Source organism: Idiotropiscis lumnitzeri, chromosome 11 (assembly GCF_059441095.1).
Source record: "Idiotropiscis lumnitzeri isolate Australia: NSW breed Sydney's pygmy pipehorse chromosome 11, RoL_Ilum_1.0, whole genome shotgun sequence".
Classification (NCBI taxonomy): domain Eukaryota; kingdom Metazoa; phylum Chordata; class Actinopteri; order Syngnathiformes; family Syngnathidae; genus Idiotropiscis; species Idiotropiscis lumnitzeri.
The window spans coordinates 2897782-2919177 of NC_142401.1; the positions used below are offsets into that span (position 1 = coordinate 2897782).

The window sequence follows — 21396 nt, forward strand, 5'->3', positions numbered from 1 at the left end:
GTATTAAACAAGATCACAATAGTTAAGTTACTTCCCACATTGTTGCTTTTAATGACGTAATTTAAATTCCAGCTCAAATGACTGAAGTATCAAAATGATCAATATTTTGATTCCAGAATTGATTTTGGAGCACAAGGATGTGGTATTGGAGGTATCATTATTACAGTATCACGAATAAAATGTATGCAACTTCAAATACAGAATGAAAAGAAAATTCTCCCACTTGTTTTTTGTAATAAATAAAAAAAAAGTATCAATAAAACACAGAAACAATAACTTGCCATTTCAATTCACGAATGCATATTACAATAAATATGCTGATTGCATTCTTAGCCATAATATTTTGGGTGAATTTGTACATTTACACAGTGTGGGCAAACGAGCAAACTTTTTCAGTTGAACACCCAAATATAAAATGTGGAACAAGACTTACTAAATGTTAACCATTCGCACATATACACACAAAAAAAATATACATCCAAACATAATTTAACAAAAAAGAAAACATCAAACATGATTTATTACAATCAAAACGCCCTTCACCGTGTTCTGTCTTGAAGTTCAATTGAATAACAAAGCATTTTATTAACAGAGTCGAGACGCACAATCGGTCCGAAGTTTGTTATTAAGTGCGGGGGTGCGGGGGTCCACCCCGGCAAAAAAATGTTCAAGTGCCCAGCTCTGGTAAGAGGCAAGACAGGGACTGATTGGCAAGGCCTGACACGTTGACAACCATGCATAGACGCGGACAATGAACTAATTTCATCCCAGCCGTTTTTATAAGAGGAAACACCTTAATCAAAATTGACTCATTTTGCGAGGCCTATATATTGGATATTGTGTTCTAAAGATATAAAAACATGGAGCTATGACGCAAAAAAAAAAAAAAGAACGTATAAATACGTCTTTGGGAGGCGGGGACTACAATTTTGAAAACGTATTTATACGTCTTATGGGCAGTTTAAAACCTGTGTACCATTCTGCTGCTCTAAATCTGAATCCGGTCCTTAGGGGCCCTTTTCCAGCCTGTTTTAGATGTCGCCTTGCTCCAACACACCTGTGTCAAATGATTACGATCCTGATCATTTGAATCAGGTGTGTCGGAGGAGGGAGACGTCGCCGGATAGAGACACTCGAGGACCGGACTTGGCCACCCATGCTCAAAACGGAACCGCAGTATCTACAACAGAAAAAGATCATTCCAATTGCTAATGAAAATGTGTCTCTCATTCCTGAGATGCTACAAATGCAAATTCAGTGAGCGTCAAGCCAAACTAACATGGACACTCCTTGTCCTCCATTCTAGAACTAGAAGTGTGGTGGATATTAACCGAGCCGTCAGGAGACATTGATGATAGTAATGGGTCGCTTGGGGAAATTGGTGACAATGTATTATCCCTGACCAATTCTTTCATTTTACAGGTCCTGGGGTTTGCGTATGGGCCAGAATCCCCAGGATCAGTGGGAATGGGGTCAAAGGTAATGGTGCCATTGTTGAGGTCCAGCGTGGTTGGGGGGGACATGTCGGGGGCCGAGGCGTGATGGTAGCCCTCCGAAGTGCAGTCATCAAGGATAGGTTCTTGTTTAATGACCCGGCCCATCATTTCGGACGTGCAGACCGACGGGGATGATACAATGGTGAGACCGTGAGCGCGGACTTGGATCTCCAACTCCTGTGAGAATGTCGGAAAAGGACTCAGTCAGAACTGCGCCAAAGCCCAGTGGCAAAATATGCGTGTCGACTTCAATCAGGTCACTGCTTTGAGCGGAACATAAAATGGTCATTTTGTTTTTATGGAGGTTACGTATTACAGCTACGATGGATTTGTTATCCATGACCTTTAGAGGCTAGTCGTGTTCTTTTAACACAATTGAAGACTAGTATGCCACAAATTACACCATTTGCATGCCTTTATTGTAATTCAGCAACATTCATTTGGAAACCACAGCAAATATTCAATAATATGAGTACTGTATTTTACAAACTATAATCCGCACCTTTTTTCCTAGAAACGGTGCGGGTTTTTTGATGATTTTTCTTTCACCGGTTGGAGTATCATGACTTGTTATAGCTGACCTGTATTTATGTTGCTTTGTCTCCCTCTAAAGGCGCTTTAGCGTAACTAACTATTTCCCCCGATATTTCGAACTTGTCTTCTTATTGGCACATTCACATGACACCTCCAGTTGATAGTGCGCCATAGTTTGCTAAGCTAAGCAGCATTAGCATTACGTGTTTACAGCCATTCACGGCCCGTGTTCTCACAATTTCCTCTCGCTGTTTGTGCCGAAAAAAAGCATCGCTTGTGAGTCGAATTTGCCTTTCTTTTTCATGTGAGGCTTGCCTTTGTGTGGCATTTGATGTTATATACATGTTTAGTTTATTGCTGGCATTCTGAGTGTCAGTAACATTATAGTAAGATATGAACTCCATTTTACATTGTTTACAAGTTATGCACAGCTCTTTATGTTATCATCAACATAGAAAAGTACGGCTTATGGCCTGGTGCGGCATGTGTATATATATATATATATTTTTTTTCCTTCCAAAAAGAGTTGCTGTGGTTTATATACAGGTGCTGCTTATAGTCCGGAAAATACTGTAATCTTAATCCCCCGTCAGGTTTAGAAACTTTGGGAAAGGTCTCATAGTTTTAAACATTGACAATAATTTTAATTACTTGGACTAAAATGAGTTGATAATGAAATGCATGATCTATTGCGTTGAGATCAGGCCAGTGAATATATTCAAATGATTTTCCTTGTCTGCAAAGGCTTTTCACCCAAGTATGCGTGCTTGAAAAAAAGGAAGTACTCTGCAATAAAACTTAACGTGATTCCAAATATTTTGAAATGTTTAAATTTGCAAGTGGAAAAACACCTGGATCCGAAGCATCAGGTGACGATTTGTATGCTCCAGCTTCCGCTGTCTGCACTCAAGCTCTTTGGTCCTCTGCTGCTCCCGCTGGAGTTTCCTGATATAGTCCACGGAAGCTTTTAGAATGGTACCCTTATTCCAGCGCATATCTCTGGGGTAGACAGGAGACAAAAGGTCTAAAGTCAGAGTCAGCTGAGCAGCTGACCGGAACAACAGAGAATTCTTCATGGCCTTTCAGAGCAAAAAAAAAATCAATAAATCACTACACTTAAAGGGATCTAGGCTATGTGAAGATGAAAAAAACAAACAAACACGTGTGTGTCTGTCAATGAGGAGTTCAAATCATACTTACGGATCATTTGACTTTGGTATTAAGGTTCCAAGTTCTTTTATACGATCGTTGATATTGAATCTTCGTCTTCGTTCAACTATGAGTTGGGTACAAATTAAATGTGTCAGAACTTTTGGAGCACACGTTTTCATTTTGCTTTAAAAAAAAAAAAAATATATAAAATGAACCAAATAGTTTTTGCAACAAAAGCATGATGTGAAAAACTCACTCAAGTTGTGATTGTCCTTTTTCTGTCGTTCTTTAGCCAGCGCACGAACCTCAGCCCCTTTGAAGCAAAGACAAATGTGAGATTTATGCTATTAAACGGGTAACTCAAAGCCTATAAAATAATCAAATGTCACATTTATTTTCTTGGAGCAGTTATCTACATATTGTTTACGTTCACATGTAAAAACATTGAAATATGCTTGCTTATATCAAAGCTAAAAGGTCAAATTTAACAAATATTGTGTGCCATTTTGGAATTCACAAAATACTGAACACTTTTTCTGAAATCCAAATGAGCAACAAGTTTCAGCATTTGTTTTCTGTTGCTTACCTACTGGAAAGCCATCTGATCTTTGATAGTTTTCGTACCGGCCGCAGGCTCCAGGTTTGCCCAGTACTTGCTTCATGCCAGGAGCTAGAGTCATTATTTGGCAAATTACGTATTTGGATCTTGTGCATTTCATCATTGCGCACAATAGCAATTGCGATCATCATCATCAAAAACAGTAATGCATTCCGATTCGTGATTATGGTTTTCATTGTTACGATCAGTTTTACCTGTGTATTCCCTTTTGATGTTTGTTGGGCACGAGTTGCCGATGGCGAGGCCTGGGTGGGGAAGTCCTTGATTGCCGTATACTTCCAGAAGATTACCAGACACGGGTAGCTTCGGAGAAAACCCGCAAAATTATAAGAAAAAATAGTTTCAAACATTCTTTAGAATGTGATTTTAGATATGCGAAAATATATGTCATGATCAAAATCGGGTTAAGTAAGAAAATGAGGTGATCATTACTGTGGTGTTTAGTTGAAGGCCTTGATCCATAAGTCCAAGAACATCTTCATTGTAACTTGACTCCATGCTGATGATATCATCAATAACTTCATCCATCTAGATGACATAAAAAAATATTTCATGAAACAAAAAAAGGAGAAATTGAGATAAACAGCATCCAGTGACCCAAATGTAATGAAATAATGACCTTTGTTACGCGTACCTCTTTCTCACAGTTAGAGGCGAGGGTGAGATGAGCCATGGGGCTGTTGGGGGCACTGCTGCCAGGCCCGGGTGGCATGCCGTGTTCCGGTGGCTGGCTGGGGCACTGGCCGCCAGCTTTGCCTCCCAATGTGGTGGACAGATACTGTCTCACCTGCTGCCTTTGGTTCTGCTGGATGTGGTACTTGCTGGGATTTTCGAGATGGGATTGCACCTACGTGAGCCGGAATAGGAGAGATTTTGCTTGAATTCTTTGTGCAATCATCTATAAATCGCAATCATGCTTTGCAGCTTTTAGATTCGGGAAATGAAACAGAAGCAAGGAATGGGAAGCGAGCTAAAGCACTAACAGTGCTAACCATTAGCGACAAGATCAAAGTTGCAGCAAATAAAAAAAAAACAACTCTCGACCGTTTTTTTTTTTTTTTTTTTTAGTAGGAAGAACTTTTCAGGTCAATAAATGTCATTTTCTTTATTGATTGTAAAGCAGTAGAACCTTGTGAGGTAATGAGAATAATTTACTTTAGCTCCCTTAACTAAGTTAGCGGTACAAAGTTTATCCCAGCTGACTTTGGGCAAGAAGCAGAAAGCACCCGGGACTCGTCCCATTGATAGACTCAAACTCCAATTCCGTCCTTTTCACTCCTATTTATAGTCTTAACTGAACACAACTTGAATGTTTTCACAATGTTGGAGGAGAAAATCCACGCAAGTCTGGGGAGAACATACAAATGCAAAAAGAAGCCCGGATTTGAACCCGCAACCGCAAAACTGTGAGACGGAAGCGCCAACCACTCATATTAATATACAGTCAGAATTAAATACAGTTTGTCATTATGAATTTTTATGGACTTAACAATTTGAATGTAAATGTCTTTCAGTGGCGTCAAGGTGATGCAGTCTGAAGGTTGGCGCTTTTGAATTCAAGTCCTGGCGAAAACGTGTTCATGAAAATATATAAATTGGGCATAAGTCAGTATTGGATTCTTCAAAATTAAAGCGAACTTTGTCTGTGTGGACTCTGAATGTAGCTATGAGAAATCCCCATCGAGGGGAAACTGTGTCACATGATCACTGACTAGTTGGTGGTTGCAAAGAACTCCCAAGTTTAAAAAAAAAAAAAAGCTATGTAAAATAAATGAATCCATAAATAAATGCCCACGATTCAGAATAGCCCTGTAATTATTTTTTCCAGCAGCTGATCTGCAAATAATCTACGACACAATTGAAACAAGAAAAACAACCCCCCCCACCCCCCCGCCCTCCTCAAGCGTTGAAATACTCCCAAAGAAAATCCGCCATCTTACCTGGTAGTGGCTGTACTCAAGCATCTCCAACATGATATTTGTTCGGAACTCTTTCAAAAAGACACCTTGGCTACATTCACTTGGCGGTCCCGTTATCCTGTTAGCCTAGCATGTGTAAATGTGGGAGCAGTCAGCCTTCTTGGCGAAGTTATCAAGGATTTAAGGCTCATTAGTTATGCAAGTTAAGAAATGGAGGAGGACACAGAAACTAATCCTCCCACTGGTGTGTTGTCCTTGCTAAACGATGAATTTATGTCTTTATGGAGTCCCGTTTGACGTCACCACTTTCAGCTCACAAAGAAGTCTTTTTATTATTTGGCCGGTAGTCTGCGAACTAAAGCTAGCTTAAGGCCAACTAACATTTATTCTTTAGTTCTGCTCATCAAGTATAGAGCATTGTTTGTTCTGATTATCGGGGCTAACAACTGAGTGCTACTGTTCTCGGCCAAACCAGACATACCAAAAGACGAATGTATAGCGTCTTTAAAAAGGCACTCACTTTTTAACATTTTGTTTAAAGGTGGGGGTGGAGATTTGTTTTTAAACTTAAGTATTTCCTTATTTATTTTTTTTTTAATTTAATATTTCATAAATGACTTTGTCTCGCCACGGGCATCATTCTTTCCAACGCAGTGCTTGGACATGTTCGTTCATATTAATAGCATTAATGGGGGTTTTACGTCATATCTGCGGCAATGGATTTTATAGATGGATTTTGGGGGAAACAATTGATTATGCTTTTAAAAAAAAAAACAACTATTGGCAACATCCCAAAGGGTGACGCGAAGACTGTTGAAATGGAAATTTGCTGAATCAAATCATACGAGGTCGGTCAGCATAAATAATGGAATTAAGATGTCAGAACAGATAGTCCCAATCTGGGTTTTATTTATTGGCCACCAAATGTCTCCCACAGTGTGAGAAACAATAGTGGATGTGCACGATTAGGCTGCAGTTCAAATGAGCATGTGTGGAGGAAAAACAGGCCCCGTGGGGTGCGTTGGTCTTCTCACCAAAGAAAACAAACGTTTTTTTCAGTGGCAAATCAAATAGCCATCTTCTATGATATCTCGCTCCGTTTCTTCCAACGCAACAATGAACAAAGACGACAACAATGCTTCTGAGTGAGCGTGCTTTAATGGGCCAAATGGATTTCAACTACCGAGCGGTTCACAAAGATACGGTCCCCTCAGGTCAGTCCCTTCGTTTTTGGGGCTAAACTGAAGACTTTTGAGTTTCAGATCAAACGATGAAAATCAGGCTAATAACTTTTATGTCACGGTCTTCATATGTAGTTGTGCTCAACAACGCAAGACATAGCACCTTTTGTTTGAAGCCAGCCACTTTTGTAGCGAGCAAAAGGATTGGAACGGTCATTTTGAAATGAATTGGAAGTGAATAAAGTGGAATGTTAACGGCATCGAGGCTGCGAGCCATTGACCTCACCACACTGTTGCATTCTTCATTTGAAATGCTTTTCAAGGCCTTTAATGCAGCCTCTTTCAGTTCTTGTTTTGTTTGTGGAGGTTCTTCCCTTCAATCTCCTCTTCGGCATGGAAAATGTAGCCTCTATTGGGTTAAGGTCCGGTGATTGACTTGGCTAGTCGACGACTTTGCAGTTTCTTCCCGTGATTCCCGCGGTCATTGTCTGGTTGCATGATGAAGCGTCTCCAAATTTCATTTTGGATGCATTTTTGTGTACCGTATTTTAGGGACTATAAGTTGCTACTTTTTCCTACATTTTGAACCATACGGTGTGGCTTTTCTGTGGATTTTTCTTTCACCAGGAGGGGCGCTATATAGTTCAGACAATTTGCTAAATAAATGTTGATTTATTTATTTTGTTTGTCTGGCGTCTGTTGTGTTTTAATTAGCAAAGTTGTTGCCGTGTTAAAAGCCACTGTTCATGTACCTTTATGTGCATTCACAGTACAAAATTGTTCTGTCCATGCAGAAAACATAGAAAACTGCGGCTTATAGCCTGGTGCGGCTTCTATATTGTTGTTTTTGTTTTTTTGTTTTTTCAAAAGGACTTGCTCCTGCTTAAATGCAGGTGCGCCTTATAGTCCGGAAAATGCGGTAAAAGCATCCATCATGTGTTACATCACTGTCCCAATACTTTTGCTCTTTTGCAAAGCAGATGCCTTCAAACAAAAGGTGCTTTGTCCTTAAGTTGTTTAACGCATCTTCATGTACGTCACTTGTTCTAAAAGCTGAAATTCTCAACTTTTGTCTTCAGTATACAACCCAAACAAAGGAACTGACCTCGCCATGACAATATTTTTGGAGGAGACTGCACGCAGTGTGGGACCTTTCCATCGGATAAAAAGTCTCTGAGACTTGTTGCTGAACACTTTTTAGTCGCCCTGTGTAGGAATGTTGGTTGCAACCGTATGATTGCGGAAGGTCGAGCTTGACACACTGCCGAAAGAGGTTGTCACGTGTCGTCATCGTTAATCATTTTAATCGTCACTTTAATTGAATTAAGCACCGCAATTTGTACTCCAGGCTGCTGTGTAATTGAACTCTGTTGATCTAAGGAAGCAAAATGCAGCATTTTAAACACCCTGCGAAACGCACTTGAATAGGCTAGGTGTTGTCAATTGGACGCGCTACGGAGTGGTGAGCTTACGAGTAATTCCATACAATGTCTCGTTTGTCTTTGATTCACCACGTTTAAAAAATGCTTCTGCAAATAGGTGATGTGTGGAATAAAGCTCAAGAAAACTCCTGGAGCGCAGTTGATAAAGAGTTGCCGTGAGCTTCAGGCAAGTGCGAATAGAATCAAAAAAAAAATCATGATTAGTGCTCATTACCTTTTAGCAACGGCCAAACATGGAGAGCGTGTTTATGCAACTAATTGTGGGCACAATCAATGGCGACATCTGCTCAATGAATGGCTAACTGTGAGGATAAGCGGCTCGGATAATCAGAATGCCCTTTATTGTCATTATACTCCGTGTACAACCAGATAAGAGTACTCGATGGATTCCTATTTCTGAAAATGTTTCTGTGAGCGAGCCATTTTGCGCTACCACCCGACTGTTACATAACGGTGGGGGGACTTTAACAACCACAATAACCACCAAGTGTCTTGGCCAGCGACTTGGCAGTTAGGCTGGCCGACGTTCAAAAGCGAAAGAGCCACTTTGAAGCAGTGACGGAAGCACAACCAGGTCGAATCTTAAATGTAAATTTAGCGGCAGTGTTAGCAAAGATTAACACAAGCTAATGGCGCTACCAGCGTTAGCTTCTGATAACTGGCACGTAATGGCCGTCGAATGTTCGGCTAAAAGGCCCGACTTGCCATTGGCCAAGAGGTTTATAGTTTGTGACGAGGGCTTGACAAACCAGCTAATTTCAAGAACTGTGGTTGCATAAATTATGCAATAATTTTTGCCTTGGAGTATTTCTGACAAAAGTAATAACGCTGTAAGAACTACTTTGAAGTTGAAAGAAAAACACATCTCAAGTGAAGTTTAAAATTTTACTTACCATAATATATTATATGCATTGTCTAAATGCGGTATTCGGATTCATATTATATATTTGTGGAATATGAATTATCCATCAAATTCCACCCAGGGGGCGGCCATTTTGTCACTAGCTGTCGACTGAAAATGACATCATCACAGTGCCTCGGGGCTTGGCTTGCCAGCATCACATGACCAAGCCAGAAACCAGATGAGCCGTGATTGGTTGTTACCTGAGCCCTTTTGATGATTTCAATGACTCAAGCGGGGTCGTCGGTCAACTCGTACGGAGTTATGCATCACATAAACCGTGCGCACCATATAAACGGTGCGCGTAATTGATCAAATGAAAACTAAAAATTAAAAAAGATCTGCCATGTCATCTCAAGTAATGCTACTAGAACACACACAGCACACCTTTGTTTGGATTACTGGAAACTGACTTGGATCTGGGGAGACAAATACAAACTCGGTGGAAGTGGCCCGCGGCACAACAGTGACTGATAAAAACGAAGAATGCCTTCATTGTAAAGTCCTAAGCAAGTATTCCTTTAAGTTCCTTTACCGTCAGCCCAACCTTTGGGTTGCAGAGGCAAATGTTAACAAAGGATCTCTTTTAGCCCCTACAAGCTCTCATTTTATTCACAGAATCTTTGTGAGACACAAGTTTTATTACCTTCTCAAAGAGAGCACATGGGTCCACGTTTTGGACTTTGCCTTCAGGACCAATAACATTTCAAGGCGTAAGCGTCATTGCTCGACCCCTGAAAAGATTTCCGATTGTTCAAGCGACTCAATTTCTTCCTGTGTCGACAAGCCTCACTTGGGGGCATTTTATCTTGCCAAACATTTACTGAGAGTTAATTGTATTAAGATGGTCAACCCCAAGTCTTTTGGACGTATTTTTTAAGTGTCTTATCGTGACACGTAACGTAAAGTGATGATAAAATAATAATACATTTTAGCAATAAATAATGGATTAGTACAACAGACCTTTGCATGCATGAAGTGGCTTGTAAATCCGTGGGAGCTTTTTGGTGGTCAAATCTGTAAAAATGGTCCATACGTATTATATATTATTATATTTGATTTATTTGTGTACGGGAACAACAAGTTGAGCATATTTGTTTGTTCAAATGTGTTTATACAGTATAACACTCATTATCCAACCATCCATCCATTATCTGATCCGTTTTCCTCACGAGGGTCGCTGCCGTGCTGGAGCCTATCCCATCTGTCTTCGGGCAGTAGGCGGGGTACACCCTGAACTGGTTGCCAGCCAATCGCAGGGCACACAAAGACCAACAACTACGCACGCTCACACGCATGCCTTGGGGCAATTTCGAGTGTCTAATCAACCTGCCATGCATGTTTTTGGAATGCGGGAGGAAACCGGAATACCCGGAGAAAACCTACGCGAGCACGGTGAGAACACAAACCGTGCTAACCAGTCGTCCACCGCGTTCGCCTCCACAAGAATCAACTCACTGAAAATTGTAATATTATTGCGGTACTATATTTGTCTTGCATATCATCACCAATCCACGGAGGCGCTTGAGGGAAGACTAGCTGACTCCAAAATGAAGTGCAATGCCGTAATCTAGTCAAGATGTAACGAAGGCATGGATTGCTGTTTTGACGTGCTGCTGAGAAAGAAACGGCTTCACCTTTGCAAGCTGCTTGCTCAATGAGTCCAGAAGTAGATAATATGTATCAGCAACCACAAAAAATAATTCAACTAGTTACTCTAATCTGACATCATGATAAAGGAATAACAATGTGCTTTACTATATGTCAGTCTGTGTTTTTTTGTCTTTTGGATCCGTATTTAGTTTCGTGTTTTTTCCTGGTGTTGGGTATGTCTCGTCATGCTCATTGCGTCCACCTGAATTTGTTTACCCAAGCGCAAGTGTTAACCAATCAGCACCCTCCAATCCTTTTTGTCTTGTCCAGGTGTTCCACGTTTTCTCGTTAATTTGTTGGTATTTAGTTCCCTGTTTGCGTTGATTTCTTGCTGGTTCATTGTCCCTGTCAGATGTTGTCCATTTCAGTCGTCTGTCGGTTGTCCTGCCATTGCCGTGCCTTGGAGCGTTTGGATTTTTCATCATGTCAAGTTGTGCTTGTGTTGTTTGTTTGTTGCTTTGATTCCTGTTAATTTGAATTGAAGTACTTTTTGATGCCCTTGTCTGCATTTTTGTTTTTTATCAAATTAAATGCCGTTTAAGTTACCCCTGCCTCACTTCCATGCGTTTGGGTCGGCCTCCACCTCAAACTCCTGAATATTATGGGATAGGGTTTGCATATTTTAAATTTTTTTTTTGCAATTCCAAATATACTTTTAGTTAGAGCACTCCTACAATCAATCACAACTAGGGGGACGGATGACTTATTTTGTAGACTTAAATGTAATGAAAGTCAAGCGGAAGACGATTAACGCAATTAATGAAAAGAAATTCAACCCCACAGCCCACTTCCATGTCAAGGGGCATTAGGGGCGACTCAGTGCGGTGCAGTACAACAGTTGCCCATTCCTTGTAGTACCGTATTTATTTTTAACTGCACACTGATGAAGACAATAAAACCGTGACTTTTCTGGGGTTGGAAACAGATTGGAATTCACTCAATCAGTTGCATTGATTTCAGTCCGTAACATTTTGGTCTGCAAAAAGAGCTTCTGAACAAATAATGCTCATTCCACTCTACCCAGCGTATCGATGAGCACTTTATCGCTGCATTGTGATAACTTTGTCAAAGCTTCTTGTTTCGATTTGGCGAGGAACGTGTTTTGGCAGCACGTATTTACAATTTCATGAAACAGCCCAAAGTTGCTAACAAGTGCGTGTTGTGTCTACTGTTGATCCAGCATACAAACTTTCACCTAAACTTGACTTATCAAATGCCTTTTTCGCCATTCTGAAGAGCAGTATCAGATATTGTCGGGACAAACCACTTCTTGAAGAGGAGGAGCACTGGACAAAGAGATGTCTTTTGCTCTTTAGCCCGTGGCTAGTGGTTAAGATTAGCAAGAATTAAATATCCTTTTCCAAGAAGAAAACACATCCCATCTGTCCAATCTCTGTGTGAACTTGCACTTGTTCAAGTGACTAACAATAGTGTTTCACTCCCTTGGGTCTTTCCTGTCATTACTTGTAAGAAAGAAAATATATTTATAAAAAAAAAAATACATATATATATATATATTATGCTATTGTATCTGTGAACTCTTAAACTTGGCTTATGCACAAAAATGTGGTACATTTATTTTGGAATAGTCAAAAACTTTGTAAAAAAAAAAAAAAAAAAAAAAGGGAATGGATTGGCTCAGCCAGATCTAAACGGGAATACAATTTAGGAAGCCGTGTAGCATTTTGGTAGTATGTGCATGCTTTGGTTTAAAAATAAATTCATTGAAAAAGTAGCAAGAGAAAAGAGCTGCAGGTATTATTTGTTGGGGTTCAAAAACAAAAGTCTTTTCACTCAGTTTCAAGCATTCACCAAAATGGAAAAGTCAAAGTCCACAAAGCGATCGTTCTTCCTCTCAGGAAGCCTCCAGTGCAAAGTAAAGGTCAACGCTTAACCGCAAATGTCTGCACGTGGAGTTATGATATTTGTAAATGTTGGGTCTTTTCGAAGCCATCAAGATTCTTACGCCTGAGTGCAATCGTACTCACGGACGTACCAAACCGACATCCCGATTTAGGATGACGTTTACGAAAAAATGAATTCCGTAGATTCTTACAACATTCTAGCAGCATGAAAGCAAAGATGATATTTTTGTTAAAAATCAACCCTTCCATCCGTTTTTGGTATCACTTGAGTGAGCTGGCGGGATATTCTAGTTTGGGATTTTTTAATTTTTGTTTAGTTTTCATTTTGTTTTGACTTTATTTCTAATTTAGTTCATTTTAATTAGTTTTAAGAATAGTTTTGTTAGTTTTTATTCGTTTTAGTTTTTAGGAAAATGCTTAGTATTAGTTTAGTTATTAGTTTTAGTTTTTTTTAATGTGGTGTATTTGTCAGGTAATGAATTTTTTTTTTTTTTTAAAGGTGACACATATTGCTCATTAAAACAAAAAAAAAAAGCCAAACCTTTTTTCAGGAAATCATTGATGTTTGCACTTTTATTCCTGATACACATTGACCAATCAAATGCTGAAAAATGAATTTTTTCTGTTCCTTGAAAAGTCAGTCTTTGGAGCCTCAGATCCATCTGAGAGCTCACCGGTCTCTCTGTGGATTACAGGATGTCTCAAATTTACCACTGAACTGGAAAGTTGTGACCACATGAGGCTGTTCAGTATTGACTACAGTGAGAAAACTTGATGAAAAAAATACCAGAAGTTCATAAATGAATAAAAGTGTGTACTGTGATGTGACCTTTTTCCAAGAAGGTGAAAACATTTATCCCAAGAGATAAATGTTTTCACCCCAAATTAATCCCTTTTATTTCAATTTTTTCATGTTCCTTCAGATTTAAAAAAAAAAATGAAATTTCAAGGAATCTCTGAGTAATTATGAGTATCCACTACATAAATTAGTCTAATGGATTTCATAAAATACTGGTGAAATTGTAAATCATCTCTCAGGGCAGAAATTCGATGTGATTATAGTCTATACAATGATCTTTCTTTCATCACCTTCACAATAAGAGTCTTGATTCAGCGTTCAATGCCACCAGTCAACAGACTGGTTGTGGAGGACATGCACAGATAGGACATTCTTTTTAATATTTAATTGCAATGCTGAACATTGTGCAATTTTTCATTATGAAAAAAAAAAACAAGCTAAATAAAACTTTATAACACACTTTTGCTGATTAAATTATTGTAAGTAAATAATATCTATATATATTTTTTTTTCTTCTCTTTTAATGGGCAAAAGCGTTTTATAAAATAAAGGAAGACAAAGTTCTATTGATCTTTTTTTTTTTGCTGATGTGACTCATGTGATCCGTTGCACCACTAGTTACTATGCGATGAGAATCTAGAATTAGGATGTTTCGTTCTGAAGTGCATTGAAAAAAAAATAAGAATGCCGCCTGAGGTATGTTTTGATGATTTTCTGTGATTTTGCATTCCGCGTAAAACATTCTTTACACAGAAACAGTCTATGGTGTCTTGTGTTGTTCTTGCGTTATATTGACACCAAACTGTCAAGTAAAGCATCTTACCTCATAATATTAAAAATCAAACTCACAAGAATGTCTTGGCACAACGTCCAAGAATTCATTTCAAGCCTTCATTAAAAATCTCACGTTAATGTCGTATTACTTTTCGGAAAAAACATCGTGTTTTTGTTTAGCACCGAGACACGAGACCATGCGGACACGGATAGCTTAGGTGTCACATCAAATTTGGCGATGATTTGCTCTGCATGCTCCAATATTTAATTCAGTGCAACCAAGCAATTATGTTTGTCTGCTATCAATAAACAAAATGTGAAATATGTGAAGTCAAAGAGGAAAAATATCTTACGGTCAAGTTTAAAAATAAAAAAATGGTGTGGTTGCTGACCTCAAAAGCCAATTTTGCTAAACTCTTCAAACAGGGGACTCCAAACTTGTTCTGCTGCAACACACCTGATTGAAATGATCAGGATCGTTTTCGTGCGTCTTCAGAGCGTGACACTTTCTGACCAAGATATTACAAAAATCAGTCATTCCAAAGACTTTGCAAACATTTTCTCGCAAATCTGTGTCCTTTAATTGGCTGGTGACCATTCCAGCGTATACATCGCCTCTCGCTCCAATGCCAAGTTGGATATGCTTCGACAATTATTATAAAATAACTACCGATGGCTGGCAATGTTATTGAGCTCACGTGGTAATATATTTCACGCAATGTTTCCAATTTTTAACACAGTGGGATTGAAATTCACAGGCACTCACTGTTGATTTATCAGCCTGTCTACTCGCTTGCAGAGATTCCTCCGGATTCTCAGAATTTTTTGATGATGTGATGGACCGTGAATGATAAAATCCTGAAATTCCTTGCAATTGGAAATTGAGAGATGTTGCTCATATGGTATTGGACTATTTGCTATTTGCTGAACCCGCTTTATGCCCGATCATGAAATTCAAATGCCATTCAATTGGTGACTCTTGCTAACTGTTAGGAGGGCAAAAAAAGACCTTGGCAACTCAAATGCTGGCGTCTATCCCAATTTTCCAAAGAGAATTAAGCACATTGCAAGCCTCATTCTGAATGTCCGAGTTTTATCGAAAGGCGGTGATGTGTGCAAAATAAAAACTGGTTGGCTTCTCTCCTCCGGTGGTTCGATGATCAGATTCACTTTTGGCCTGTTTCCATTCAAGGGGACGTCCCCGGACTCATCACCGATCCATCACAAAGAAACAGAAATGCACATCCACCGACAGTAATTGATCCATCCGTCTATTTTCTATACCACTTATCACATTAGAGTTGTGGGTGAGCTCGAGGCTATCCGAAGTGACATGGGGCGAGAGGCGAAGCTAAATTTCAAATAATCACATGGCAAAAAGGACCCCGTGGGCATCTAGTGTCAATTCAACATCAATATGACATCAACTGGGTGGGGAGACAAGCAACCATTTGTCTGGCACAAAATTACAGCTCGGGACAGAGTCCTCAAATAACTTAACATGAATGTTTCTGGAATGCGGGAGAACACACAGGAAGGTCGGAGCCTGGATTTGAACATGTGCCACTGCTTACCCCTCCGTGTAAACGGCGCCAATTTTGACCTCGTCTCAAGATTCAAGTTTCCCTGCTTTCATGTTAAAGTTCATCAAACAAATTATTATATATCAACAATTTCCGAGAATCCCCCCCCCCGTCCCCCGACCATGGGATGTGAGCTGTGGGGTGAGAGTGACGACTATCACTTAATGCCGTTGACCGACGGCGTAACTGAGCGGGATGGAACTGAGCAGTCACAAACAAAATGCACTCGGAGCCTGAATAACTTGACATCACTCCTTCGAGAAGCTCATCGCGCAGATATTTCAGCAAAGTGATGGTGCTCCATTCTCAGCGGCCTGTCGAACGGATGAGATAATAACGGGAATGGTGGAGAGAGAGGGAGGGGGGGCGGAGTGGTGATGGGCGATAAGGGAAATTTGCCTTCAAATACTGCGTGAAAACAAAGCTTCTACTTGTTGGACTTAGAACATAGTGTCTTGACGATAAACTTGGGAAGTCTGTGGTTTTGTTTATTGCCAGTGGAAAGTTAAAGCCAAAAAAAGCACAAAAATACGTACGCAAGAGTATAATGCCAACTTTCTTCGTAGAAAACATCACAGATCAAAAACTTCACTCTCCTCCCCCAAGGATCATTTTTTGCGGCAACATTAATATGAACGGAGAGATCCAGCATGAATGGACAAGAAAACACAAGAAGCACAAAAAAAAGTCATAAGAAGCCAAGACATTAGACGTGGATCATATTTGATACGATTTCATATTTGTTTCTTTATATTTTGATTGTCTTAGTGACAAAAGTCAAATTTCTCTTTTATTTTGAGAGATCAGCGTCATGGTGGGTGGGCTCTCTCTGGCCCACCCATGGCACGTATTGTATTAAAGTTTTCTATAATTGTAACATCACAATGGCGACATTAAGTGGTCATGTGTGAAACTCAGTGGCGGGAATGTGGTGGCTTAGATTTGCATGACTGCTTCCGGCATCCAATCTCAACGGAAACATTTTGGCCTTCGAAGTGAATCATCAAAAAAAGAAAAGAGCTTCTTGGATCAGATTCATTATTATTATTAATTTTGTTGTTGTTAAGAATCCAAACAATTTAGTGAAATCAATTGGCCACAAGCTTGATGTTGCGCATTTGCAATTACATTTCAACTTTTATTCTGTCCAGTCAGTTGTTTTCTTTTATTCTATTTCTGTTCCAATACTTGTACTGAGTGTTTATCCTGAAATAATTAAAAAAAAAAAAATCTTTCACATCAGATGTCCAATAAAAGAATGATGAATCAATAAATCATCTTGGAAATGAAATCCAGGCTGTTGCTCTCTTGTTTGCTGGTTATCTTTTTGATGTCACATTGCAAGCGGACTGAAAACTGAAAATTGACCTCATAGTTCCAATATGCAGGGAGATGATTTGCTTTTGCGTATGTACCGTATTTATTTATTTATTTATTATTTATTCATATTTACATTGAAAGAGACCAAATCTCTTGCTTGTTCTTCTCAGTTTACGCAGCAACCCCCGCAAGACATTTTGCACGGATATGCGCTGGAGCTCATTGGCTAATTTTATATCGACTAAAAACTCCACGTCGTTAATCCGAGATAATTGGTTTTCATCACAATGTGAAAAAATGTAATTCATGGAAAAAAAAAAAAACATTTCACACTTAAACCCTTTTTCTATATGAACCTTCTCGGTTCATGTCAAATTTGACTATAAATATGAGATCATGAAATAATATATAATTATTATACATATTAAATCTATTTTTTAATATTTATTTTTGCTAAATTTCCAAAACGTTACACATCAACTCAATTTGGTGAATTCTACCGATTTAATTTTGAATTAGGAATGAATGATTTTGGAAACTTGCAGCTGGACATGTTTTTGAGAGTTTGTCGCTTGCTTTGAAAAGTCTGAGATAAAAAGAGCTGAGATTTTAGAATGACAGTGCTGCATGTGTGCCTTCTTCTAAGGCAGCCGTGTTAAACGTCTTTCGGGATGGATTTGCTACAGCGGGTGATGAAATTCAAAAGCTGCTTGCAATATCTCATTTTTTTGTCTAACATGCACGGCGTAACAACGGCAGTAAAGTTGCCGCCATGACCGCGGTATTCAGCGTTACCGTAGCTAAGTCTGGTCCAGCGAAGGGCCTCATTCACGATGCTTGTTGTCAAACAGTTCCGAGTTACAAAACTCCAGAACATTTCCTGAATTCAAACACTCAAGCAGAACTTGCGTGAAGAGTCACTTTGTCACTGCTTGGACTTTTTTTTTTTTTTTTTGTGGCTTTTTTTTGCAAATGAAAGACGAGGCTAAACAAATGACGTGAGAGGACTCTAGCGTCAGCATACGAGTTGTCACTTTTCTTGTTGTTTTACTGCTAACAGTGTCGCTTGTTTGATGAGTTAAGTTAAAAAATGTTAAGTCGTGAATACTTGAATGAGATTTGAAAAAATTGTAATAAAATAAAAATACTTGAATGAGTTTTTGGGTTTTGTCCATCTGTTCAGAAATGTACTCACATTTCAAAACAGTAAATTAAAAATACTGTAGAAAAAAAATGGGCTTGGTGTTGAGTTAAACATAATTCAACAGACTTTTGTCGCTGTTTAACTGTTCATTTTTTTTTTCCCTCCCTGAAAAGGCGGAACGCTGATTTATGGCAGCGCACTTCCTGACAAAAAGCTTGACCTACTGAGAATGTGCATCAAGTCATATGCTCTGTGAAATAGCGTGCTCTCAAAAGTGAGTGTTTTTGTTTTGTTTCTCCGATAACACAGTTGCCTCTGTCAAAACCACACAAACAGTGTGCATGTCTGGCGGAGACACACAACAAGTCTGTTGCTAATTGTTAGGATGTGGGATTGTCGCAATGCCAAGCAGAACATGGCAAGCAAGGCTCTGGTTAATGCAGAAAAAATATATAAATAAATGGATGCATTACTCAGCTGAATGGAAGAATAAATCAAAAAATATCGGAATAAATCTTACCTTTTCATTTCCATGTTAGAAAATGCTGCAAACAGGCCACTTTGCCACTGTTGCTGTCTGAGGAGTAAGAGCCTTTTTCAAATCGTCACCATGCTGGAACTTGTTGCTATGACGGTATCGCGCATGCATCACTTGCAAATTGACGCGATGTTGAATCACCTATTTGTTGATTAGGGAAGGAAGTCCACTTGTTTTGTGTTTTGCAACGGGAGCGTTTCCACTTCAGTGACCGTCAGAGAGGACATCCTATAATTAGTTTTTCCAAGCAAGTTTTATGCACTGTGCTTTTGTTTTTTCCATTGCAGCGTCTAAATCTGGGGTTCCCAAACTATGGCCCGTGGGCCAGGTACAGCCCGCCTCCACATTTGGCCCGGCCCCTTCAGCAACACCGGAAAAATACCCAGCAAAAAATCCTAGACTCGCCATGTCAAATTAATCTGAACAATGGTGAGATGAAAATGCGGGTTGTTTAACCTGTAATGGACAAAATTATTTTGTTCAATGCAAATAAAAAGCAGTTTTTGTCTCAAATATTTATTTCACAAACGGTGTTATTTATTTTATTAATAGTGTTATTATTTATTTATTGACTTATTTTTTGCTGTGTTATTATCATTTGCTTTTGTGTGGCTTTCTGGAACAAATGTATATGTTTAGACACCCCTGCGATCGTTACAGAATGGAAAAGTTATGTGGCCCTCACAGGACAAAGTTTGGGGACACCTGGCCTAAATTTTCACTTTGTGTATTGCTGTGTGAGGCTCACCTTCCCTGTTGGGCTCGCGCTTGCTAGCTCGCGCTTGCTAGCTCGCGCTTGCTAGCACGCGCTTGCTAGCTCGCGCTTGCTAGCTCGCGCTTGCTAGCACGCGCTTGCTAGCTCGCGCTTGCTAGCACGCGCATGCTAGCTCGCGCTTGCTAGCTCGCACTTGCACTCATTAGCAGTCTCGCAGGTGCTAAAGAAGCTTTTGTGACAACTCAGCCAGCCCAAGAATAGCTTGTGTAGATCTTTGGATCTCAGTCTCTACACAAGGTGCTTTGCATTGCAGGGCGCCCCGTTTGTTTTGGAGAATATTAATGTATAAATATATAAGGTGCGCCTTATGGTCGAGAAAACACGGTACATGTACAACCAAAGCTAATTTAAGATATTTTAAAAGTCTCTAAGCCATGAAATTAGTATATAGGCTCTATACTGCGTCTGTGAGCCTAACATACCGTTTTAAAGTGGTAACAAAATCGGCCGTGAAACTAATTGCACACAGTGTCCTCATTGAACTCTAATTCAAGGAACTGCTTTTTGGCTATTTATATCTTGGGAGCTAATGATGTAAAAACATCGTTTGTGACTCTGGAACATGTTAATAAACGTGGCAAAGGGCAAGTTTCAGCTGTCTTTCAAAAAAGTTGAATTGGGCCAAATGATAACTCTTGTCGTGCTATTCCTGCCTCTAAAAACAGGAAGCATGGGTTGTGATTCAGCCATTTCAATGCTGAAGTTTAAAAACGTGTGCTTCATTTTCCAGAGCGTTGTATCATCTTCCTCCAATTGCGTGAGTAGAGATTAGTGAGTTGCCCAGATTTCATTTCACAATATAGCAGAAGTCTTCCAATTATCAAGTCAACATTTTTTCTTTTTTTTTTTTTTTTTTTTTTTTAAGAGACTCTGACACCCACTTGGTTTTCATTTAGAATTAAAACTGCAGGGTGAATGCAAAACTCCTACGTTTCGACAATGAAATGAAAGCATTTAGCACGGATTGTGTGGCATAAAACGATGAGCCATGGCAAATGTGTTTTGCTTCAAGCAGGACAGCCGCCCCAAAACCCGATTTGTGTTTCTCTGCTCCATAACTGGAAGCATGAAAATGCATTTTACTGATTGATAAGCAAGGATGCAACGTGTTACAAGGCTACTTGTTTACGCACAGAAGTCGATTCAAAGGCCCATGTTGTGTTCCCTAGCCACGATAATTAGTTATTCAAAAGATCAAATGCTGGATACAGATGTTGTGCCAGTTTTCGGCCTTTTTTTGTGTGTCTGATCCAGAATCCTAAATACCACAATAAAACTACAAGTGGCATTGTTGGAAAAACAACTTTTAACTATTTTTCGGGTCATAATCTTTTACCATTATTCACAAAGTTGGATCCACAAGAATTTGGAAAATGAGTTTTTTTTGCTTTTATACATCACCACATCCACTCATCAATCTTCCACTCATCCAAAATTGGGAAGTAAGGTCAGCAGCCTGTGCCGGGAAGCCCAGCCTTCATCCAGCTCTCCCAGGGAGATCCCAAGGCATTCCCTGGCAAGCCAAGAGACATTCCGCCTGATTTATTAAGAACCAAACAGCGCTTGCTAAATCGGATGCTCACCCAAACTGATTGAGCTCGTTGCTGGTGGGCGCGTTGCGGGTGATCTACAATTGTTCACATTCGGATCTTTTATAACGGTGGTCCCCAAACATCATGCCGCGGCCGGGCCATTTAGGAC

The 21396-nt window shown here is 39.6% G+C and overlaps 1 protein-coding gene and 1 long non-coding RNA gene across 3 annotated transcripts; one reads left to right on the forward strand and one right to left on the reverse strand.

Moving 5' to 3' along the window:
* Positions 1-543: 543 nt before the first annotated feature.
* On the reverse strand, positions 544-5878 carry mitfa (melanocyte inducing transcription factor a). Of its 2 annotated transcripts, none has more exons than XM_088308323.1 (9): positions 5742-5878; positions 4436-4648; positions 4234-4329; positions 3996-4104; positions 3769-3852; positions 3439-3495; positions 3231-3306; positions 2882-3029; positions 544-1673 (listed from the first exon to the last, which is right to left on the reverse strand). In XM_088308323.1, the coding sequence occupies exons 1-9, from the start codon at positions 5772-5774 to the stop codon at positions 1275-1277; spliced, it is 1215 nt and encodes a 404-aa protein (XP_088164449.1). In that variant the 5' UTR covers positions 5775-5878; the 3' UTR covers positions 544-1274. The 2 variants fall into 2 exon arrangements, with proteins under 2 accessions (XP_088164449.1, XP_088164448.1); XM_088308322.1 differs by having other exon boundaries at positions 4421-4648.
* Positions 2198-19411, forward strand: LOC148326743 (uncharacterized). Its single transcript, XR_015845763.1, has 3 exons — positions 2198-2306; positions 18556-18656; positions 19208-19411. It is a non-coding gene; the product is annotated as an uncharacterized LOC148326743 (long non-coding RNA).
* Positions 19412-21396: the final 1985 nt, after the last annotated feature.